We start from the raw sequence: 25,458 nt of genomic DNA, 5'->3' as shown, positions 1-25,458 counted from the left end.
GCAATAGCGGTCGGTAAAAAGAAAAGCTCACGCTTTGCGCAAAAGCTGGTGGATAGCTTCGAGCTTATCCTAAGGGCGTTTCGACACCTCCTTGAGCAGTTCGTATTTTTATGGATACTACGTAGCGACTCTGTTGTCACCATCCCTCATTTCTTTTTTTACCTTCACTTCTTAGTTCCCATCTTCCCCTTCTTGCTTGGTATGGCTGAAACTCTTTCTTTTTTTTTATTTTGTAGCCATTAAAAAATAGCGCCCGTCACATCTAAACTAAGGTTTCCATGGAAACCCATTCTCATGATATTTCTCCCTTAGGATGTTCGGCCCGGGGGGAGGAACTTTGTTGACACGTTTGCGCTGAAGTTGTGCCAATGGATTATGGGAAACCTCTTCTTACTCTTTAGGTTATTTGCTCTTCAATATTCGCTTAGTGAGGATGCTTGCTTTCACTTCTTTGCTATCATGGGGTACAACTTCTTTCTTCTGGATATTTTCTTCGTGGCATAAACTAAAAAAAATGAGGAGCCATTCCACTCTGTGACGGTGGACGAGCAGCCACGCTTTTTAGCACACGGCACAGGCATCACGCACAATGTAGGCGAAAGGTGTGAGCAAATTTTATTTCTGTCGACCGCGGACGCTGGTCGTCCCTAATAAATAGTTTTTCGTCTCGGACACGATACATTCCAGCAACCACAAAGTTTGCCGCGGTTGAACGTCTTTCAGCCAAGTAAGCTCGCTTTTCTGGCTAAAGGTCGCAGTAAACGCGCACACAATTCCACGGCAAGGCAAAACACAGACGCTGCGCGGCGCGGTGCCACTGCGGGCCCGAACGCGCAGTGAAGTTTAATACAGCCAGCAAGTTTTCGTATCATTTTCTGATGGCACGCTCCATTACTTTTGCCCCCTGTCTCCCTCTTCTCCCCCCCCCCCCCCCCTCCCTTAGAACGAACGAGCGATGAGACGCTTTCACTGCGGAAGCCCTCGCCACTGCGAATTGGTTCGATCGGGGGCGATGGGTGCTCGGTGGTGCTTCCGCCTGCGCGGAGAACCGCATGTGCGCTTGGCTGACCTTCAGCGCACCAGGCGCTTGCTTGAACCCAGGACGCTACCAGGCGTTTCCTGGGTTGGTGTCAGGAGTAATGTGCTTCGCACAAAATGTGGCCAGAGATTTTTCGGACACGTGAATGGGCGTGGAGAGGAACCCTTCAATGCGACACTTGGTTGGAAGACTACGAAAAACTCCGTTTTCATCAATTTAAAAGTTACTAGTTTGAAGGACGGCTATATGAATCTTGTGACCACCGTTGTAGATGCTGGGGTGCACGACGGCGCGTACGTCCAGAGGCGGGATCCTGACAACCGTCCCCAATTCTCTGTGTCTGAGGAGCGCAGTCAGTGGGATCTGGTTGGAGTTCACGCCAAGTTTATTAAAAACGAGAGTATTTCTTCGGCAACCTAAACCTGAAACTTTTAGTCTGTCTGTCCCGCGAGTGAGCATCCCGATCAAGGAATTCTTGATCCAGACATTTATATAGGCAAAACCTTTCAAAACCGCTAAAGCCGGTACCATACCTCATACTTGTCTGCATTGTTGAGCAAAAAGAAAATATTAACTATATTTGAGGCAAGACATGTATACGTAACTAGGACTAGCTGTGTTTTTTTTCAATTGGAGATAGATGTGCGCTTGAGTTTTTGTGAAAGAAAATAAAAAAATGGCCGCGTATCTGCTTCTTTCGTTGCAAATGTCGACGAAAGACGATAGTCGACCGGCGCCCCTGGCAAGTAAATGCCTCCCTTCTCTTTCCCGCTCACCTCTCATGCTGTTCCTCTCCCGCCGCGCTCCTCGCAAGGTAAACATGCTCCAGGTTTGCTCAAGTCAATTCAAATTTACCGCGTTCCATTGCTCCAAGTCGGGTGTCTCGATGCCAGGGCTGCCGTACGGCGAAGACGAGCGTGAATCCGAGGCGCCCGACTACAACGTTTCTAGAACCACGTTGCCCAACTCCACGAGCGTTCCAAGCGAAACGTGGAACCTATCTAGCGGAACCTTTCGTTGGTGTTGCCGTTTTATTTCTTAAATGCCGCCAGGTGTGGGGGCAACAGCAGGTGGCGGTTTTCTGCAGTAGATGTAGTATATCATTTGGTATCGCCAAAAACCAAGCATCCATTAATTTTTTAATAAATCAACACTGAAAATATCAGTTATGTATTGAATTTGTCCCTTACATTTGCGCAATGTCTTGTTCTTTTAAACAATGTTGGCAAGTATGAACATTGACACCGGACTTAGACGTTTAGGTTTGGCTGTGGGTACATAAGACTATTGTGCCCCTTCTGTTTCACTTTGGCTGGGTGCATGAATCGAGTCAGACAGACGGGCAGACAGACAGACAGACAGATAGACAGACCAAACTTTCTGCGTTCAAGTAGCCCAAGAAAAGCTATCGTCTTTAAAAGTACGAAAAGGGCTCGCGCTCGCATTCAGAGCTGGAGGCTGCATTTCAAGACGACGAGCAGCCACGCGGCCAATTTCTTGGACCCCAATTCAGAATTAGCTCAAATCCACCAATACGATGGATGATTATTTCCGCTGCGCTAATAAACTTTCCCTTTTGGTCCGACAGAGATAGAGAGAGAGAGAATAGTATTTAATGATACTGGTGAGGTTAGCCTGGCCAAGGCGCCTAGCTTGCTACACCAGATGTATAAAAAAATGAAATCGATGAAGAGATGATGATAATGACTGTGATGAAGATGACGCGCTCATTAAGAGAGTCCTGTTTAAAGAGTCTGACCCAGTCCTGTGCTTCGCAGGAAAGACAGTAGAGCTTTTGTCGCTCGAGATGCTCGTTTAGAGTTCGTCCAAGGGCCTAGCACGTCACTGAGAGTTAGGCCTCTAGAAAGCGGAAGACCCAAGGACACTAAAAGGGACGTTCTGGCGGCTCTATACCGCGTACACTCACATAGCACGTGGTTCAGGTCCTCGCGCACGTCACAAAGAGTGCACAAGGGGGAAGCGGCCTGTTTCGTCTTGAATCGAAAGTAATTGGTGTAAGCGACATTTAGCCGCACACGGTGAAGAACCGCTTCGTCATGCTTGGAAAGTCCTTCAGGCATCCTAAAGGTCCCGTGCGGGTCTATGGAGTGAAGCGGCGCGTAATTATGCGGCGCAACAGCCCACATGGATCGCTGACTGTCCGCACCGTATTCCCACATGAAGTCTATACCATCTGGCAGAAATGCGGCACACCAGGTGGTTTATATTACTTCGTTGACGTCGTGCCAGAGCACGTCACATGCTGCCATTTGATTATCGTTGACAACAGGAAGCCGGTGCACGATCTTCTATTATTAATGCCGCTGCGACCCAAGTGCTGTGCCACTTTGCTCCAGCGTATCTCGTAATGGGCTTTGGAATGGCTCGCTGGGTTTTTGCGCATGTGCACTACGAACGAGACAAATCCAAGGGGCGGAGACGGAAGCGCATCTCGCAAAGAGAAAATTTCTCGCACGTCTGACCTGGACAAGGGCAGAACAGGTCATCGTATACGATTCACCCGTATGCAGCCCTGAACCGAACGCAAGAGCATTGTCGCGAAACTGAAACGCAATAAAAAAAGGTCGTCGATAACTAACCGAATGGCGGACACGCGGAAATCTCTGTGCATTGCAGAGATGGGGCGACTGTGGTTGACCTATTTTTTTGTTGCGCATGGAGCTCTGCTTTAATGCTTGCGTTACAGAAGCCCGTCGTGTAGAGCCATAACGAAAATAAAACGGAGCAGACATTGTAGATGTCGTTGCGAGAGGACGGATTCCTCTACAAGGAGTAATTAAGGCAAACATTTAAGGCAACATTCAAGCAATTACGCCAAACACGAAACACAATTCTCTAATACCGCTTATAGCTAAACACCAGCTGGGGTAAAATGAGACAATGGTAAGGCTTAAATGCATGGCGCGGAGCTATTTTGGGCCACAGGCTTTCCTGATAGCTGACTCAGGATTACCCGAGTTTCTATAACCTTGAAGTCCTCAGATATTTTTCATGATATTGCAATTTATTTTCTATGCTCATAGTATATTTTATTTTATTCGCACTCTTATTCATTGTCTCTACGCACTTTCCGCCCTTTCTTTTTCTTTTTCGCCTCACTTTGTTCACCGCCAAATGAAGTATCAAGTCCCGCCGCCGTTCCTGGGGCTAACCTCTTCAGCGTTCATTTAATCTCTCTCTCTCTCTCTCTCTCTCTCTCTCTCTCTCTCTCTCTCTATATATATATATATATATATATATATATATATATATATATATATATATATATAGGGAACAGTAAAACTTTGAAGATGGTAGAGAACACAAGAAAAGAAAACTTCGAACAAGGTAGAAGCCCTGACGAAGGCAAGTCTTTTTGCTGAAACGTTGGCAACAATCGTGCTTCTACCTTGTTCGAGGTTTTCTTTCTTTTCATATATATATATATATATATATATATATATATATATATATATATATATATATATATATATATATATATATATATATAAAGCTGTTACGTAACATTACGTCACTTTTACGCAGGCTGAAGTTGCCAATGCGTGACGTGATCGTTCCTGCCTGCTGCTTAAATCACGTCGCGCCTTCTCTGCCAATCACAGATGGTGCGTGACATCCAAACCGTATTGTTGTTGAATAGCAAAGACAGGCGTACGTTGTCATGTCCGCCACATTTTGTCTACTTTTTCATTGCCGGCCAAGAATTATGCGCTTTCACTAAAGAGATATAAGGCAAACTTTATAACTGGTGCCCGTAAACGTCATAACACGCCAAAATGACGACAGCACCCACAACCGCTTTGCCAACGGGAAGCACGAGACCAAAAGTGAAAGCCAATCAGAAAAGACTTGCGGAAAATCCACAGTTCACTGTGAATTTGTGCAGTCGAGAATAGGGCCCCTGCTGCGACGAGCCAATCACGCAGTGCCACTCCGTGCGGGCGTGATAGGTATAGCTTTCACGATACTTCAAGACGCGAAGGAAAAAGTGGAAGCATTTGTCGGAAATGTTTCAGAGTCCCTTTAAACTGCACCATAAAGCGACACGTTCACTTCAGTGTCCCCTCAAGCCCAACGACCACTCTGGTAACCACCAACTCATTGTTTACCCCGGCACTGTCTGCCACGGTGTAAACAAGAGTCGTCCTCCGCCTTCACCTGAACGTCACGTACGTACCAGCTGTTCCCAGGGCGGGCGACGTGACACGTGTACCAGCACGATTAGGGACACACCGTGGCCGTCCTCTAACGGGAAGGAGATTTTCCGCTAGGCAATCAGCAGCCTACGTAGAGCGCGGCTAGGCTCAACCTTACCTCTGCGCTTCCCCAACCCCACCCTTTCCCCGCGTTGGCCTCGCCGTGAGCCAAATGAGAAAGTGATGATCCCCTGGCGTGCGCCTGTCTGTTCCGGCTGCACCACCGCGAAAAAAAGTGTGTCTGGGCGAATGAGTTTTTTGGGCTGACCGAAAAATAGATTTGATTAACACGGAGAGGGAGGAAGCGGGGCTAATGCGGGGTCTGTAGCGCGATTATCCACAGTTTTGCCCTTTTTGTATATTATGCAGGCTGAATTAGTGGCAGAACTAGGCTCCATCTTTTCGTTCTCCGCTCTTATCGAGTTTCCGACGACGACTTCAGCGACCAGCTGAGTTCGCGAAAGAACGGTTCGATGTTCGGCGGGATGGCGCGTGGTCCAGCGAAATTGTGAAGTCTAAAAAGGCTCGAAGGGTTGAATTTTCGTGCTTTTAAAGGTGCTTCGTACCAGCATGATTTCTGGCGCGTGGTGCTGCATTTTAAACAAACACAGCATTTTCACAAGATATAGTTTCCACAATGACGCAGCAAATACCATATTTTTCAAGATGACTGAGAGAGAGAGAGAGAGAGAGAGAGAGAGAGAGAGAGAGCTTTTTATTAACCGAAAGCAGAGAGGTCTGCCGGCGTGTTAACGCCTGCATGCTACCCTACGGTGTGGGGAGGAGGGAATAAAGTTGCAATATGAAGTAAGGCAGAAGGGAGAGAAGAAAGAAGGAAACAAAGAAGTAAAAAAAAGAGGTAGCGTATGCGTAGGGGACCGTCGGTGCGATAGGTGAACAGTCCATAGACGGTTGCATAGTGCAAGGATGTTCTGTGGTCCTATATCATCTCAGAGACACTGATGTTATTGAGGCATTCAAATAATGCGGTTAACACTTTACGCTGACACGAGGGAGATGGCCATGGTACCAGAAGTGCTTTTAAAGTTAGTAAACTGGAGTTGAGGCACCCGATCTTCTGTGCGAGGTCGTTTCTGGCTTGACTGTATGTTAAGAACTCCAGTAAAATATTCTTGACTGTTTCCAGTGGACCGCAGTTGTGCCAATACGGGTTCGAGGTTAGGCCAAGGCGATACCGGTAGGTATTTGTGAGCGATACGTTGAGACGTAATCGATGGAACAAAGTCTCTAGCCGACGTGGAAGTCGCTCCGGTAACCTCAGTGCCAAAGTTGATAGTTTCCACAATGACGCGGAAAATACCCCAGTTTTCGAGATGTTGCCAGCAACGACTTATGTGTTTCTGCATCGTTGTCTTTGCAGTGTTAAGCCGAAAGCCTCAATGCACCATTGCGCCAAAAACTGTTGCTGTTGTTGTTGTTGCTGTTGCTGTTGTTGTTGACCATTACCGAATATGGCCGCCATTGTAAAGAGCAAAAAGCGCATTTGAGTTAATACGGGGAATCGGATCCGGGTCTCCACAGTATACAAGCCGGGTGCGTTACCGTCACGCTATCACGCTAATTGAGCACGCTGCCAGCGGCGGAAAAATTATCATAGTGCGTGCGGCGTTGACGTCATATCCCTAACACGCAAACATGACGACACCTGATTAGAGCAGAAGCAAGTCAGCCACGAAGATCTCTGATTCTGGGGAGGCCATGGCGTGAAATGTCACCAGTCCGTTTGTCGAAGTAACTCGCGCCAAAAGACGAAGAAACGAAAGCGATGAAAGAGACGCAAACACGGTGTGGCAGTAAGGAAGCCTTTGGCAAGTATCGCCAGGGGAAGCCATAATACTTTCGTCGTCAGACAACGTAAGAATGGAATGCTTAAGTACCCTGAAAAATATCTAGTTCAATTTTCAAACTTTTTAAACTTCACATTAATGGTTGAAAGTTGAAAGTTTTTTGCGACATGTACAGGAATGACTGTACTATTATGAGCAATATGAAAGGGAACACAGGAACGCGTGGCAAACAGCCTCGAAACAGACTCGGAGCGATACGCGGATGGCGCTGTGAAAATGAAAGGGAGAAGGAGGGCGCTCTTCCACTAACTGTTGGCACCCCCCCCCCCCCCCCCCCCCCACGCTGGCATTTCTGCAAAGCAACAGCTCAGGTCATTTTGCCGATAATATGGTATCGTCCGACAGCCAATAAGACGCACGGCTGGGATGGGAACAGTTGTTAGACAGCGTCCCCCTTTCCACTTTGTGTCCGACGGCGGCCGCTGCGTATCACGCATAGCTGGGTCTGAGGGTGTTTTCTATGCGTTCCTGTGTTCCCTTTCATATTGCTCATAATAGTACAGTCGTCGAGGGGAACGGTCAAAAAGGCTATACAAAAGCCTGACAAGCTGACGTTCCCTTCCCCCCCCCCCCCCCCTTTGTTTTGGCACTACTCTGCGGGAAATGGCACGCCCTATGTGACCATAGAGGGACCGGGAGTGGGAACTCCTCTACTGTTGTGCGTCGATCTTTCTTCTCAGCAATGTTGAAGACTCAGCTCTTTTACGTGCGCTCTTAAAATTCTTCATGCTGAAACCTCTTTTTGACCTCATTCCTCCTTCCCGATTCTTTTCAGAGCCAAAATTCTCTTTAGATGTGCATTACTCCTTGTTCGTGACCCCTTCACCACAGCCATTTAGGGAAAAAAACGCCCTCCCTCGACGTTTCTTCCATTAGAGCACCCGTTGCTAACGCGTTTGTCCCGCTCCCTAGCTCGCGAAAATGAGCATGAGTGAGCGACGCGATGTGGGGAGCAGAGATGTCATTACTCGGTAAGGAGCTTTTTATTCGATCCATCCGCGTATTGACCCTTATCGCATTTGCACTTGCGCGCAACGATCCCACACGTCGCGGGTAGGACAATCCCCATTAAAGTTTCTCCGTTGCTTCCGGTATGGCGTACATCCATATCGCTCAATGGCGAAGCAACGGGTTCACATTTTTAAGACAAGGGAAGGAGTGGTGCAAGTCCTGCGGCCCTGATAACTGTGTCTCCACTAGCGGATGAGTTCGTCGTGTCAGTGCAACATGCCGCCCTGCTAAAAGCTTGTGTGGCACACATGAAAGCTTCTAGAGGGCTTTCGAAACAGCTGTAATAAAGTGCGCTTCAGGCGTCTGAACTATTGGCTCATCACAGGAGACTGAGTCAATATAAGCTAATGTAGGCACTCGTATCTGCAAGCTTTCTTCTAAAAGCGGGGAAACTATGCACTGAAGCGTTCTTTCGCAATGCCCCAAATTGACTTATATCTCGGCTACACGGAAACTTTCAACTGACAGTTCACCACTTACAAGAGCTCCATCGTCCTAGACTAAGCGCCACTCATTATAAAATGCGTTTGATGGCCTTAGGAAGGCCTTGGAAATGGCCGTGTAGCCCGGGAATTAGACCATTATGACTTTAATAATGCGCGACAAACGTCACATACTATGGCACTTCTGCATTATGTCCGCGCCCTTACCGTAAGAATTTAACCCTGCACGTCCCTCTGCTCTTACCTGGGGCATAAGCTCCTCGGACCCATTACATGGCCATGGCAACAGGTCTACGCATTTCCGCTCTAATTTTTGGCCATACCCTAGTGGTCATTTTATATGCACTATGCTCTGAAGGGCATTGCGCAGTGTCCGGGTGCTCCCCTACCCGTTAGCCTTTAAAAAGATGTTACCTTCCAACATACTACATCTCCGCGAAATCCGTCCCCTAAAACTTTCGATTTGAAGGTGAGAAGATGGAGGAGGGGAACAAAGAGCACGGCACATCCTCTTCCCCCTCTTCTTCACTTACTTCCGCTAAGTAGAAGTCCGCCTTCCCCCGGCACAACAACAAGCACTGGAGGTACTACCTTTGTAAAAACTACCAAGCCTTCCCTTTCGATTATCCTAGTCGCCACAAACAGAGAACCTGTCACTCGTCATAGGGTGCCGCCCTTCCGCGAAAAGCTTCCGACCATGACACGGACAATCTTGTGCAGTAAACACCGATAAGGTCAAAACATGCACGTCGATCAACGTGAGGCGTTTCTGCGAACGGATGAGCCGTTCTCATCGGTGTACGCGGGGACCATTATTATATTCATGGGGAAGTCGGCGACGCAGAGCTTCGTGGCTTCTGGGCGGCGTCTGACACCCGTCGCATGCACTCGTCGACGGGAGGCGCAGATCCGCAAAACATGTTCGATCCGTGTCGACAGCACTGCTTGGACATGCTGTGCTCCGAAGCTGTCAGCCCTCATCGCCCGTCTACCCCAAGGCCGCACTGAGGCAGCTCTTGTCACCGCCCGGGTCACGAAACAGAACCTCGCCGGCACTTGCATAATTAGGCGGACGGGGCAGACAGCGCAGGTACTGGTTCCCTCTGCTCGTAGAAAAAACAGTGTGTATATATATATATATATATATATATATATATATATATATATATATATATATATATATATATATATATATATATAGTGTGTGTGTGTGTCTACGTGCAACGTGCATGAGTTCCTTGAATAAGGAAACCCTACAGCCAAAAATGCCCTTGCGGGCATGAGGGCATAGAAGAAGTAGTTTACATTTTTTCGCAGACCAATACACCAACGGACAGAAAAGCCTATACAGTTACCGAGGCCCTCTGACTCTATAAACCTGCAGTTTGAAAACGGTCATGTGGTTAGAACGGTAACTCTGCAAACTGGGAGGTTTCTCGCGTTTCTCCTCTCCGTATTTGGCGCTTCAAGGCAAACGCCTTATACTCTTCCCGAGACGAAAAATCCGGCGCTGTTGACTGTACCAACAATCCTCGCGCAGCACAGCACGTAGGGAGAACACGTTGCGACATGTAAGCGGAACAGGCGCGCCTTGGTCACGGAATGCTAATAGAGGTTTGCAGTAGACGCGAAAGTAGAGGTGAAAATACAGGTGTAATGTGCAGGCGCCTAAGTTTATATACTCCTCATTAAAATAAAACTAGAAAAATGTTCCTCGGGACACTTAACGCCACCTACGCATCGCCAGAAAAAGCCGTAATGCTTTATATTTCAAAGCACGTAGGCAGACTTAAGTGCTTCGATGATCTTTTTCCTCCAATTATTTTAGTCCGCACCGTCCCTAGCATGCGTGCGGTATGCAGAAATGCCCACTGCCTCACCCGTCACCGGGGCTCAGCAGCCACTGTCAAGACCACCCCCCAACAAACCGTCTCGCTCAAATATTAGAAAACAAATGCCACCTTTTTACTTTCGCTGGGTGGCCACGGGTAAAACGACAGAAAACTCGAAGTGCATGCGCTGCCACTCAGTTCCGTTCAAAAACGACGACTGAGAAGTACGTAGTTTAGTACATAATTGTCTTTGCATAATAGATTTTCTGCTCCACGTCGGGAAAAGTTCATTAAAAAGGACGTTAGCTTAGGTAATGCTTTAAGTTTTAATTCCATTAGCTCGATGCGGCGCGGATAAATTTGGCGGTATTTTACTTCATGGCACTTTTCTTAATGAGGCTTTCGCAACGACAAGACGGCTTAAAAATTGCTTACCTTGATAGTAAAAAGGGGAGACGGTTTCGTTAATGGTGGGAATTTGGCGTAATGCTGATGGGTTTAAGAAACTAAGCTTCAAGTTTCGATCCTCAGTAATACGCGGAATATGAGAACAAAGTTCGGTAGACTGTGGGAATCATGAAGGAAACGCCATAAAACTTGTATATTATAGCTTTTCTATCTGAGTCGGATCATTATTAGTGAGCCGCTCAAATAAAGCACATACAAAAGTTACGAACATTTTAGGGACGAAGCACCTTAGGGGCCCTGGCTGTCGGCGTCTCCTGTCGTCGTCTCGTGCGGTCACGGTACTAAAACACCGGGACACTCGTTTTCCGACGCCTCGCGCTAGAACGTTTCATCTCCGTGGGCAAAAAGGCGTACTAAAAGAACACACCGGGACACTCGTTATCCGATGCCTCGCGCTAGAAGGCTTGGTGAATCAAAGACACGAGACTTGTACAGCAAAGCTGTATACCTCTACGTGAGCTCGGCACGATTTACGACTTGTAAGCGCACAAGCGTCATCAATACCAGGAGCATTAGGGCGAGGGAGAGGATCCAAAGAAATACATTATGCATATTGATTGGGATTAGCTACGCGATTGCCGATTGTATGTAATAAATGTACATATGTATATAGTTGAAACAAAATCGTCTTCTGTCTCTCATTATCCATTAGCAGCGATTTTGCTGTGGGAAACGCCAGCGCACACTGCATGCTTCGCCCCTTCCAAGGCTTCACGTTAGTGGAGATGGCCCGGGATTTTTTACTGGATTCAACTTAAATATGTGTAGTTTACTTTCCGAGTTTTTTTTTTTTTTTCGGCTGGCTGGCTCTCATTTCGTCCCGAATAAAGTGTGCTCACAAGTGGTGCACTTCCCTTGCCACATCCTCCTCGGCGACTTGGTGATGTCGACAGTGACGTCACTGTTAAGTCTGCAGGGCTGCATTTAACGAGTTGCTAGCGCGTTTGACCAGCATAAACTGTTCGTAAAAAAATAAAATTTTATATCAAACAAGAAATAGCTTACCATTAAAATTCTGAATACTGAGGTAGGAAGGAAGGAAGGATGTAGAAGGAGTGCAGGAAAGTTAACCTGGATAGGGCCTAGTTTGCTACTCTGCACGTGGGAAAGGGAAAATAGGCAAAAAAAAAAAGAAAGGAGAGAATGAAGAAAAGTTGGAGCAGACAGGTATGCCCAGCGCTGCAGCACTAAACGCTCAAGTTCAGTGATTGCCACTGACGGCTTTCAGTCTAAAGTCTGGTGTTTAAAGTTCGTGGCCCGTAGAAAGCGTACGAGTTCCTTAGTCGCCTTCTCAGCGGATGACAGAGACGGCCAGTGGCACAGAACCTTCTCCTCCGAAAATGGCCGCCGAGAGTCTAAGTTCCTCAGCGCTGACGACAGCTTCTTTCTTTCAGGCGAGTAGCGTGGGCACTCGCATAAAACGTGGCGTATCGTCTCCGGCGTGCCACACGTTTCGCACTCCTCACTTGCTGCCATTCCTATCAAGTACGAGTAAGCATTTGTGAATGCCACTCCCAGCCAGAGACGGCACAAAAGAGTTGCGTCAGACCGTGGGAGGCTTAGTGGAAGGGGACGTTGCAGGTGCGGGTCAAGGGAACGGAAAATAAAAAGTACTCCTCAATCCTCCTATATCGCCGCCTCCTATATCATCGCAAAATGTAATGGCTTTGTAAGAACGGTGGCACATAAGGTCTAATGATGTTAGCTCACGGCACCTGCCTCAAACATTCCACTTCTATACGTGCTATTTGACAAAAAAAAAATTACACTTCGTTGCACGTATAACACGGCCATGAAAATTTCAACGTGGTGGTGTGACCTTAGCGCTGTCTACGAAACACGAGCGCGCGCAAAAACGGTTCAGGGTTACTCCCATCATGCGTGACGAGAATACAATGACGGCGGGAAGCGGGGAGGCGCATTCCGGGAGGGTTCTCGACTGTTACCCAGGCTCGAATGCTGCCTTCAGCAACCGTGCGTGAGGGAGCCGAACGTTGGAATGATTTTTTATGCCGCTTTCGCTCATGTTTTCTTTTGAAGACGATACTCTTCTTAGGCTTCTTAAACGCGAAAAGTTTGGCCTGGCTATCTGTCTGTGCCTCTGTCTGTCTGCAATTCAGACGCCCGCACAAACGTTTAAAATATTCTTGAACGAGACGTTTACATAGGCAAAACTTTTCAAACTATTAATTCTGGTGGCTATGTTCATACTTGTCAACATTGTTTGACTAAAAGAAAGCATTAGGCATATTTGGGGAAAAAAACGTCAATGCCTGTACGAGTGATATTTGCAGTATTCATTAAATAAAAATACGTGGTTGATTCCTCTGTCATAGGAATCGGTAAAGCACGAAAGTGAAATGTGCAGCGAAATCTGCAGCTGATCATGATTTGCGGGTCGGCGGCTGTCTTGTGGGTTCGCTTGGCGAGCGACGTCCTGCTGGCGGGTCGCTTGGGCAAAGGTGTACTGGCGTCATTTCCGTGACGGATGTGACGCCAGCGAAATCTTGATGTATCCCGGCATAAAACACTTTCGTGTTAAAACATAAAGCCAGAAAACGAACAAGCCTAAATACAGTCGAACACCAATATATCGAACACGCATATATCGAATTATTGTCTATATCGAACAGTCTGAACACCCCCTTGGAAATCCCATGCAAAAGCATAGCGCTGTTGTACGCGCGTATCGAGCTTCCGATCACGGGCACATTCGATATATCAAACGCTGCGCCGCAAGTTACCACTTGTCGCGATTTTAAAGAGCTCTGTGATGTGTGGAGCTTTCAGATAAGCTTTAGATGGGCATATTTTATATTTCGAATTATCGATGTATCGAACTTTTTTGCGATCGCCTTGGAGTTCGATACATGCGTGTTCTACCGTATAACGTACACTCTTTAGTACTAAAGGTTGCTTCCCCGCAAGAAGACCCTGTGTGCAGGGGTGCAGCCTTTACAGGCCGCTTGCTTCGTTGTACTGGCGTCACTTTCGTGACGGATATGATGTCTGTGAAATCTTGTTGTATCCCAAAATAAAACACTTTCGTGTTAAAGTACAACTTGAAAAAAATGTTTTGACCCAAAAATACCAAAAAATTGGCGCAGCTCACACTAGTGGTGCAAGGCTGGAGAAACAGCAAAGCTGGCGGCCCCTCTCCCTTCGTCGGAGACCCTGCTGTTGAACCTCACATTTATTGCCGAACTTGCCGCTGGAAGTTCTCCATGACTGACAGGGTCGGATTGTTTTGTCCGTGGCCTTTCACATCTTTCCCAAAGTGGACCGCTTTAGCACTTGCTAGAACCCGCGGCAACCAGCTTTGCGAACTCGGCGTCTGTGCTGCCCACTTCAGGCGCGAACGCACGTGAAATGGGTAGGAGAACAGCACGCGAGAGATCACGCCACGAACGTAATCTCATAGAAATCGGTTTCACAACACGAGCCAGGAACCACAGGAACCATTTTTTCCCCTGGTATGTCTACTTTGTTTCATGCGGGGGCGGTCTTTTAATTGTTTGCTGTAGCGCTTAATTTGGGGGGTCAGGCTATCGCTTTTTATTATTTATTCCCAACCTCCCAAACACATGTGCGCATTTGCCTTCCCATCTCGTAATAATGCGGCCTGGAAAGGCGAGATGGAATGGTTTGTGCACGCTATGGGCACCTATATTCGTTGCTATGTTCATTTTTTTCCGCTTCGTAATTAGCCCATTTGGACCTAATACTTGTGAAAATTCCTATCTGTTCTTTTTTTTTATTTGTAGGTGTTGCGCAGTGCGTGCCAACACAACCTTTTCTTTCTTTCCATTTGGCTGCACATGTTATTGTTCTCCGTCGCTGCTAACCCCGTCGTGCCCCTCGGTTTTCTGGGGTGGTCCAGTGGTTAGGTTGTCGGTTTCACGGCGTAAAGGTCCTAGGTTTGATTTCCGGGCATCTCCTTTCTCAGGCCTACGAGGTTTTTTGGTGCGTTAAGACTCGTCCTTCTTGGGCTCCATTCACTCCATTTTTTTTAGCTAACTTTTTTTTTAAGTTTTTTCTTTGCATTTCATTGCGTGCCATTTTTTTATTTAACTTTTGTTTTCTCTCTCATTGTTGCCTTCCCAATCTCTCACATTCACTTCACTGCATTGTAATCACCCCCATCTGGCGAAATAAGCACTGCCGCTAGCAGAGCTGACCTCTCCGACCCAAATTAAACAGTTCTCTCTCTCTCTCTCTCTCTCTCTCTCTCTCTCTCTCTCTCTAAACTCTCTAAACAGCTGCGCTGTTGAGAGGGCTCGTGCGTGACACCAGCCCTCGTGGCGTCATTCCAAATCTAACAGTAACCAAAGGTTCCAGAAAATGGCACGCAAGCAGTGGAGCGCGGTAAAATTCAATTGACTTGGGAAAACATCGACTGTGTTTATTGTGAGAAGAGCGAGACAGGAGGGGAAAGGTGTGAGAGGTGAGTGAATGAAACGGGTCGAACTAACGTCACCACTACAATCACACGGACACGCTTATCGGCGATGGTTTTGGTCTGCGGCCGCTAACCGCACCAGCAAAATCCCTCTGGCGTTGTAAGGCTGGGTGAAACGGGTCCAGTGAGTCGATACAGCTTTACTTTCCTCCTTAACATTCAATCTGCTTAATTTACGTTAAAACTGGCATCATTTCAATCGGGGCAAATGAGGCTTTTTTAAGCTAGCAGGGGTGATCGGGCTATTTGGTACATTATGTTTGTACAGCGTCGTGTTCGTGCCCTCTCCTCTTGTTGTGCCGCCTTTCTGCGTTGTTCTTAAGCAATCTTTTGAACTAACCGAATTTTCATTTTGTCGTTACGGCTTTCTAAACGCGATTTCTTTATTCTCGGGCACAAACAAAAGTAGGTTGTATGGTGGTATAATGTCAAGGTTTCTAGCATTCGTCGTAATTCCCTGGCCATCTGCGTAATATTCGTACAGGTCAAAAATCTTTGTATAAGTGTCATAATACATCACATTGCCAGCTAAACCGATTTGGTCTGAGGGGCTCAAAGTGATGTTTTTTTGTTCTTTGAGCTAGATAAATTTAAGTTGTTGATTCGTTTATTGCTCTTAGGAAGTGGTTTAAATCCTACCGGGAATTCTTTTTTTTTTGGCGTAACGATTTCTTCCCCGCATGTGCGTAGGTTTAAAAGCATAAAGTAGATATAGCATAATCGTCCTTATTTGCGACAGAGCATCTGTCACGGCGTCTTTCGCTCATTGTCTCCAAAAGGCACCGGGATATAACAGCACAGATGTAGTACCTGGACAATGTCGCCGACAGAAGCGTGTATTTCGCAATCACGTTGGGTGGAAAAAAAAGCAAGCCTCACTATGACTACTCCAATTTATTATTATTAGTACTAGCATCATTACTGCCCACCTTGACTGTTCAGCTGATATTAACATGAATACCGCGAAGTAACCAAGGCTGCTCGAAAGTTCAGCTTAAAAGGCGGGGTGAAAATGAACAGAGCCTTTTTTTTTCGTTCCGCTTTTTAACACCCGCAACAACAGACAATACTGGTCTTATTTCGCGATCAGTGAAACATAACACATGGCTAACGTTGCGTAATAAAATCACGTGCGCCCATACCGAGACAAAAAAAAATGTAATAGGAAGACAACACAGAACGATGCACGACCGCGGGAGAAAGTAGAGAAGCGAGAGCCGTAAGGTGCGCGGACAACCATTCTACTTGAATAAATTTTGTTTATAGTCACCCTTGTGTTAGCGAGTAACGTCAACCACGAATGAACAGCACGACTGAAAGTGCTCGTTGAAGGTGGCTTCACTGCATTAGCGGTCTTTCAGAGGAGAAGCCAGCTTACAAAATAGCGTTAAGCATTCCAAATGAACTATTATTACTTTTTGCGTCTATTTGAATGCAGTTCAAACGAGCTTCGATATTTCCCGCGCAATTTTTTTTCACCATGAATGAACTGTCTACCTAATTTTCCCCTTAACTGCATTCCGTGAGGTCGCTTAATTAACGCACGGACTGTCGCTCTACGTCCGTTTCTACTGGCTTTTTGGCACAGCATTACGTAACGTACACCGCTACAGGAGGCACAGTTTCGTAATAGTTACTGTTAATTTAAAATTTAACCGTAAAAAAGAATGTGGCAAGCGCAAAAAAGAATCGAACACGGTGGCAGCAACACAAACGCGAAAGGCAAGTGCCTACGAGCTTGCCCGACTAAAAACGATTCAAAGAGCGCAAAATTACCAAATATCGAGTGCTCAGCACTCCGTACTTACATCGAAACGTGATGACTGCGTGTATTTATCGGTAACTTTATCGGTAAGGGCTTTGCTATGATTGTAAAAATTTCACCACGGCTAGTTAGGAACGAAAAACGGTGGACGGAGATATATGAAGGAAAAATAAATTTTCCAAGGAATACAAAGCGCGTAAACATATTAAAATATAGGTAACCCGAACAACTAACGATTATGCAACGTCGTTTGCCCGGCGATTCTTGGTTTTAGTGTGGATAAAAAATGACTCATGGCTGATTTGGAGGCACGTTTCGAGTCAAGGACATTATCACTGGAATTTCAGTGTAATTTTAGTGTAAGGCAAGCAAACGATTTCAGCTATGTCGCGGACATTGGCATCAACCTATGAATGCACGGCACAGGCCGAACATTACAAGTCCAGAGGAGGTGATCGCTACAATTACAAAGTAAGCTGACATATTTCTGTAGATTTCGCATACTTCCTGTTTCTCGAAGTGCGCGATCTGTTGCCCTGACCTATAAAATCAAACTGTAGCTGTGAAAATTGCGTTTTCTCGGAAAGATACTGATATAGTTTTAACCGTGCATATAGTCTGCCCATACTATCGTTACACTTCCAGCAAAAAAAAAAGAGAAGTGCAGAATGTTGCGATCTTGGCGGACTTATGACGTATCCTCAAACTCTGTAAGGACCTCTTCTAACAAGTAGAAGATATTGGCGCACTTTCTGGATTTCTCTGAATGCATTCTTGATGGACGCTTGCTTTCTAAAGGATATTAAAATCCGCCTAACGCATCCTAATGTGACGCTTAATTTGCTCTGCCTGATCACAATTTCTCTCTTCTGTTTTCCAATTTTATTTTCTCTTCTTGCATGCATTCGTATGGGCATTTCTCCAATTTCGCAAAGCGGCGTGTTTACGCGCCGATGAAGTTGTACTAACGTCACCTATTTTGTGTTTGAATATCTATCTCTTGCAGGACTCGTAAATAATGTTTATGCTCACGATGGTGTTTTACTGAACGAAGTGAGAAATTAGAAAAATTCTTCGTGACGCGGCCACGCAACCCAATTATCCCTCCTAAATAGAAAGCTGAGTTTCTTTTTCTGGTGTTTATTACTTCAATTTTTTTTTTGTCGGTGACATTATAAACGGTTTCCGCGCATAATTTTAATATATAATTTTATTTTGTTTGTTTCACATCAGCTCGTGTGGGGCACTGTGTATATGCGGTATATTCTCTGGTACATTTTATTTTCTTCTTGCGGGTAATCTAAACAGCAGTCACGCATATTTTCTGTCTCGTTTTCAACCACTAAGTCCCCTCAACATCGTATTCCTTACATAGCCATCGATTCGACTCGCTATCGGGAACAGCAAAGGGTCGAGCACGTGTCCGCAAAACCGCCACGCGCCGTCTCGTCATAATCGAAGGCGTGCCCGCACGCGACACGTGCTCTGGCGACCCATTGAATACCCGGCGCCTCTCACCTCGGACCGGTGACCACGCAGGTTGTAGTTTGTGCGCTGCGGGTGCTCGGCCGTCTTGCGGCAGTGACATGTGGTGAAGGTGACTCCCACGATCCCGCGCGCGTTGCCGGACGCCAGCCAGCCGTCCTGGTAGTAGTTGACGCGGTTGAGCCGCCATCCGTCCTCCTCGGGCAGCTCGTCGGGCACTTTTCCCATCCACGTGAGCGACAGCACCGAGCAGTCGGTGCGAGACGACCAGCTGCGCTCAAAGTGCAGGTGCATCGCGGCGTCCCTTCTTCTCTCGGAGGCCGACCTCAACAGCCCGCCGCCGCCGCCGCTCTTCTCCGAGCCGTATTGATCGCCGCCGTCGTCGGCACAACCCGCGACGACGAACGCGGCGCGGCGGACCGCCGCCACCGCCGCAAACTCGGGGGGCACGCCGCGGCTCTCGTCTCCCCCATCGGCGGCACCGGCCGACGTACTCGCACGAGCGCCGACGGGCACGTAACAACAACACAACGCCGCTCCCGACAGGCACACCGAATCACACCACGTTCACGTCGTCACGCACGATCCCCGAAGGCAGCCCGGCGTAGATGTACGACCACTACGGAGCACGGTGTCGTGGACGGCGCTGGACGGCGGTGGCTGGGCCGCGCGGATCGGACGTCGTCGTCATGGTGTCGGAAAACCAAGGGCGGGGCCGGATCGAGAGGCGGCGATGCGGTCTCCGTTGTAGTCATTTCGAACGCGGGGAGTTTCGCTCGCCGCTGGGCATCCCGAGCGACATGTTCGCGCCTCTGCGCTTTCTCTACCGGAGGAGGGATGCCCGAGGAAGGGAGAGGTGCGGCCGCGTGTCCGTTTCTGAGATCCGAAAAATCGAAGGCGCATGAGCCTGTGTCGCCCTCCGACGAAGCTGGGAGAAAATGCGTGATTCGTATTTTGGTTTTATCAAGCTTAGATAGAGCTGCTGTTGGAATACAACACGCGTAAATGCAGTTTTCATACGCCAAGCGAAATTCTGAAACTCTATGCTAATGGGGCTTCCCTATGGCATATATTTCGATATCCGAAGAACATTTACGTGTGAATAACACGCTGATTTGGGCTTGAATATTTCATATTAATACAAAGTTTCTTTTTTTGTTTAGCTGCGCATTTTCACCAGTTCAGGAATGCAGCGCAGAACTAAGATTCAACACCGCGGCTCCTGTCGGGCGAAATGTTTCCGAAACCGAAACTAGAATGCTCGCGTTTAATCTGCGAGCGGCAGGGCAATCGACAGTCGGCTGCCAGCATGGCGGCGTACGTAATAATTGGGCGATGTTGCCGCTCAGGCAGTTTCAAGATAAATTCGGTCTCACCGCTGCATGCCAGTAGTTCTGCTCATGTATGGCGTAGGTTCTTAAGCATTTCGCCGAACAAGCTGTCATTTTCTCCTACGATTCGCCTCATTTGCCCGAAAAAGCAGGTGAGTAGTCAGCTGGGTCGTATTCAATGACCCGATTAGGTCATTCAAAACAGTGCGCGTCGTTAACGATTAGGTGGAAACTGGTTTTACATATCATATCCGACTTTGTCAGCTGTACCGAGAAACTCAGCGATGACCTTATTTCGCACTTGTGGGTGAAGGCTTCTTGTTTTATGTCCTTGTCGTCGCTCTCTGTCTAATCTGTGCATGTATCTATCGCGTTGTAACGTTATCGCTTCTGTGTTTCTAACACGCCGTCTTTCTGTCTTCTTTCTCCTCTTCTTTTTGCGTCTTCCGTGTGCCTTTTGTCGGGGCAGTTTCCAAGTGGTCGCCACGATATCCCTCTGCTGAAACAATTGCCTCACATTAAGGTAAACACCAAGTACGTGTAGTTGAGTTCGTACTTTGTTTCCGTTTGCCAATAACGCGGTATCAACAAGTAGACGTAGATCAAAGCTAGTCCGCCTTGGAAAGTCAGACGAATCGCTGATAGTCGGTAACGCTTGGTCTGACAATAATTAGTATTGTACCTTGCAGTGAAAGTAGTATGTGCTTTGGGCTTTTCTTGTCCGAACACAGCTTCTTCAGAGAAACGTCCAGCTAGGGAAGCCGAGAAAATGCTTCCACCCCGGAGCTTCGACGCTGCTGACGGCTCAAGTTGGAGTTCCCGTAGAGTCGGTCGGCAGCTGGTCCATCATACGGCAGATGTTCGTCTACCTTTGGCCAAAGGAGAAGCCGGAGATTCGGACGAGAGTTGTTATAGCCTTGGGAATATTGATCTTGGCTAAGGTATGTGACGCCGTTACCTCACCCGCGGTTTTTACTGTGGCCACTGTGTTTGTCGTTGGAACGTTTGTACAATTCTGGCAGTAGCATCTTGCCGCATGCATTGACAAGTGCTAATTACTTAAGACCGAGCGAAACCATACCAAACGAGAGCTCAGTGTAGCTTTGCGTGCGTTTTTGTAATGACGCACATGTAATAGACGCATAGCCACGTTGCACCGCACAGAGGCCGCTGTGAGCGCGGCACTTTTCCTACTAAAGTTGTCTGCAGCGCACGCTAGGGCATCGATAAAGGAGCGGCGATTTCTCGAGCAGTTTTCACTCGCTGCCTGCCGCATGTCGTGCCAACAATCTTTGGGGTTGGCACTGAGACACGGTGTAAAGAAAGACTGCCGTGATGAATGCATCGATTCCTCCCTGCAATTTGTGTTATCTGCAGTCTGACTTGTTGGCTACAATAGCAGCGACTGACGTATTTTCGTCTGCGCTGCTTAAGCTGTCCGTTCTTCTCGGTCTTGTTATCATGACATTACCCTAGATGTCTTCTTTTGACTCGTAATAATCCTGGCTGTTGGTGTTTGGGACAGAGTGCCGACACTTTTGTACAGTTGAACCCCTTTATAAGAGACACGTACCGGGGAGCAGTTTCTGTCTCTTATATGAGATGTCTCTTATAAGCAGGGAACCATGTTTTCACTCACTAATCAGACCCTAGTTCAATGTGGGCACTGTATGACTAATATAAGCTCAAAAGAACACTACAGCATGTTTCAAAAGATTCATTCTAATTAATGTTTGGCCCCAGAATTTATGAAACTGTTTGCTTCATTACTGTATTTACACTGTTTTTTACAACCGATTCTACAAGCTTTTTTTCCTTTCCTTGTTTGTGGAAGATCAATCGTAGATGTTGAGTTCACAAGCCTGATGAATAGTCAGAGCGCACAGCTTCTTCCGCTGTGTGCTCAGGCTATTCATTACGCTTGCATGACCCAACATCTGCGATGCTTCTTGATTGGGAGCTAAGCGAGTGGGAGAGCCCGCATGTGCGATCGTGCTACATCCAATGGATGGCAGTAAGTTTCAACCACTTCTGTCAGTTGCATTTCCATTGGCAGGGCTTCTCATCGTCATTTCATAGCTGACTGAACCACTTTGTGTTTGCTGAAGTTTTAATAAATAGCGACTGCAGGGGTCTGTCATCCACCTGTGTTTCCACAATGGAAGCAACTGCAATTAGTGACTGGTGGCACTGCATCTGAAGTTAAAATGTCTGTTACAAGCGAGATTATTGACTAAACTTCAAGGATTACTTGTCCCTTATAACCAATCTTCCACATCCAATGTCTGTTATAAAAGAGGTCGATTTAATGGGAAAGATAGGGCAGCCAACCATGTGGGTGAATAGTGTCTCTTATACCCATTTGTCTCTTACATCAGTGTCTCTTATAACGAGGTTCAACTGTAATATGAAGGCTACGAACCGAGCGCGTGTTATGCGTGGGATCTTTTCACAACAAAAATTACCCCCCGAACCACTAGGATATAGAAAATGGCCCTGCTGCTTGCGAGGCAAGCATCAGCGCAACGTGCCTATAATGGTGCCAAACAAAGTGGCAAATATGAGTGGGAGGTTAGCTTGCGAAGCCATTTGAATAGCCAGTCAGACACAACATGTGTCTTGGGCAGTCGTTTTTATTTATTCCATTCACAGCCTCAGTAAAGCCATAAACATCTGATCCTCAAAATGATTACTCTTACGTATGTCAGTCTGTGGAGAAGTGTGACGAAAAGAGTGAATATGTTTTCTTGCAAAAGTAAGAAAGCATATTCCACATCAGGTGCGGATATTCCGCATAACTTTCACCTCTGCATTAGGGGTGCCAACAATTATGTGTAACATGGTCAATCCATCTTATTTTCTCGATGTCTTAACCCCTACAGAAGAGTCGACAGAAGCCGAAAACACTGCCAGTGATAGTGATTTGTCTATGTCAACAACTGACACATGCTTCCTCTGCTCCTCAAGCCATTACACACGGTTGGTGTTGCACGGAAAGATTAAAAAAAGCCGTGCATCGAAAATGCGCCTCCCACTTAAAGGGATTTTTTGTGAAAGGTCATCACTTAAAACACCTTGAACTGAAACAGTTTCCCTGATAAGGCCCTAGAACGTTTGAAAGCGGAATTTTTAGATCTACCAGCTTTAAGTACGCCGCCAAAGTGAATGTTGGCAATCATTATAGTGAGCCGCATGGCAACAGACTTTAACCCATTTAACATTTTAATTGTACCCGAGACGAAGAGAGGGACATATTTCAAAACATAACCCCAGCTGAAATAACAATAAAATGCAGTCTTTCCTATACCGCTATGCAATTTTTGAATCGCATATTGAAACGAAATGGAACTGTTTAAATATGAACGGTAGTGTCACATTTAGATACACAGGGAGCTAAGAGTTGGGCAACCGTCCGCCATCTTGTAATCCGAAGTACTGTGGGAAAGCCACCCGTCGCGCGTGTAGGAGCGGTGCCGCCACGTTTCCGACGGCGGCCGAAGCGCGGTGGGGGCGCTTAGGTCGGTGGCGCTTTGCAGTAGCCATGCTGGATTCCTACAATGTCGCTCATGCTGCTGCTGCTGGGCGGGGCGCAGTACCACTCGGCCGGTGGCTGCGGTGTGGGCGGAGAGGGGGCTTCTCTGTGCGGCATCAGATAATTGGAGCGACATCGTCAATGCGGCGCGTGGAAAATGATTGCACCACTCTTAGCTCCATAGGGGAACTCGATACATTTAGACACTGCATAGCGCCCCCTTTCAGACATCAGAAAGTTTAGTGTCAAACTACAATAATTTCCACAGATTCATTCAGAAATTCCTTGTGGTTACCCGACCATATAAAACACCGGCTTTCATATGAGCTAGAGGACGTGCACTCCACATAAATTAGTTGTCTGTCCATTTAAGAATAATGGGGAATTAACTACTATACCTCAGGACAAAGCCTTCAAATGTGCTCCATTAGTGCATCACCGAGACATTGGTAAGAGGCGTGATATATTGCGTTTTGCGTTTGTGAAATGCATATTGCGTTTGTGAAATGCATGTATGCTAGGCAACAGTCCATAATGCAGGTCGTCGTTCGCAGTAAACCTGATGCAGTTAAAGCAGTGAGGGCAATTTGATAGATGCTGGACGCAGTAGCAGACAATGCGCAGCCTTTGCCTGACTGCATGGGCTGGGGTAAGCATGTGCAATGCGAACATGAAATCTACGCAAGTACGATTATCGTATGGCTTTCCAGCCTGTCAGGTTCTGCCTTTTTTTTTTTTTTTTTCGTTGCGTACGGTGTGGTTTGTCTATCAGAATGCTATTACAGGGGTGAGACAGCTGCGCATTTTGCACACTTTTGATACAAATTTGCTTTCCTGCTCCAGGCTGCTCCAATAGCTTGAAAGTTGCAAAAATTGCGCCAAACTGCTTCAAAAGAGTCAGAGAGCCAAGGATTTTAACGCTCCCACCAGTTTCAGTGGGGAAAATGCTTAGTGACGGCATAATTTTCCAGCACCCCCAAGGTGATCCTGTTTGTAAAGGTTTAATTGATTGATCATTCAATAAAAAACCTGCATAAAATTGTCCCCTAATAGTTTTTTCGAAGGTCACCTTGTTGGGTTGCACATGTTATATTCTGTAAGTTTTTTTAAGTTTTCCCATGGAAAACCTAAAATTGCAAAGACCTGTAGAAAAAATCCGTATGTGTACTCAGGCGACAAACTACTGGTGAAAATTGATGAAAAAAACTGCAATTTTCGGGGCGCCGTATCTTCGGAACGACATTGGAAAATATGGCCGTCAGGCAAAGCAGTTGCTCGTGGTTCAGGCAGAGTGCTCTTCCCTGATTTATAGTGTGGTTTTGGTTATGGGGGTGGCTGGGTTTACATTTAGTCGTTTGATCTGTTGAGGGAAGTTGCGTGACTCGAAGAACGGGAATTCATCAAAAACAACGTGGGGCCCGTAAATTCGCCATGTTTCGGCCTCGGGTGTGAGGCGCGGTCCGTGCTTGAAGGGAAATTTCGGACTTATTGCGGTGTTATAATAAAACGCTGAGTTATTGCTGCCTTTGACAGCGAGCTTGCGAGTGGCGGAAATGGGACGATCGACACTGCAGAAATGGTGGCGCAGGCTACATTGCCGCAAAATGTTCAAGCAATGGCCGATAGCGGGACGGGCTATTATTGCATGCTAGTAATAATGGTTCATCTATCTGAAGGAAAATTTAATGCTAAGAGGGAGGTCGCTAAACATACCAACGTTATTCAAATTGCGATCGTAGTGAATGCGCACCTTGCGGATTGAAATGAGAGGGCTGGTGGGGTGCGAAGATTGTCACCTTGCTTCACGCAACTTTTGCCATGCCTCTACAATTGTGTGTAAAGCCGAGTCTGGGATTACAAAAATAATAATTTCGGCATTCACATGATAATGAAAATGCCTTACGATTGCTTAGCTTTTCGATTCGATGTTTTCTACGGCACTCCATGCTATCTATGCATAGAGCCTAAGAATTTATAAATGGCTTGTAAAAAGGTAGTGCAGTTCGTG

The 25,458-nt window shown here is 46.9% G+C and overlaps 2 protein-coding genes across 3 annotated transcripts in view; one reads left to right on the top strand and one right to left on the bottom strand.

Moving 5' to 3' along the window:
- Positions 1–19,496, bottom strand: part of Tusp (WD40 superfamily protein Tusp) — a 159,231-nt gene extending 139,735 nt beyond the window's left edge. Inside the window, exon 1 of the mRNA XM_077685015.1 lies at positions 18,621–19,496. Within this exon, the coding sequence (XP_077541141.1) occupies positions 18,621–18,881 (261 nt within the window). The 5' untranslated portion in view covers positions 18,882–19,496. The remainder of the gene's footprint in view (positions 1–18,620) is intronic.
- Positions 19,497–19,864: 368 nt separating this feature from the next.
- The window catches only part of LOC144152712 (iron-sulfur clusters transporter ABCB7, mitochondrial-like), a 65,920-nt gene continuing 60,326 nt past the window's right edge, over positions 19,865–25,458 (top strand). The window contains exons 1-3 of one of the 2 annotated variants that reach the window (XM_077684117.1): positions 19,865–20,070; positions 20,388–20,441; positions 20,650–20,859. In XM_077684117.1, coding sequence (XP_077540243.1) covers positions 19,897–20,070; positions 20,388–20,441; positions 20,650–20,859 — 438 coding nt within the window. In that variant the 5' untranslated portion in view covers positions 19,865–19,896. The remainder of the gene's footprint in view (positions 20,071–20,387; positions 20,442–20,649; positions 20,860–25,458) is intronic. The other variant, XM_077684118.1, reaches the window with a different exon arrangement.

This window comes from Haemaphysalis longicornis, unplaced genomic scaffold (genome assembly GCF_048455015.1).
Source record: "Haemaphysalis longicornis isolate Haplotype H1 unplaced genomic scaffold, Haemaphysalis longicornis Haplotype H1 scaffold_9, whole genome shotgun sequence".
Classification (NCBI taxonomy): domain Eukaryota; kingdom Metazoa; phylum Arthropoda; class Arachnida; order Ixodida; family Ixodidae; genus Haemaphysalis; species Haemaphysalis longicornis.
This window is presented reverse-complemented; position numbering and strand designations above follow the sequence as displayed.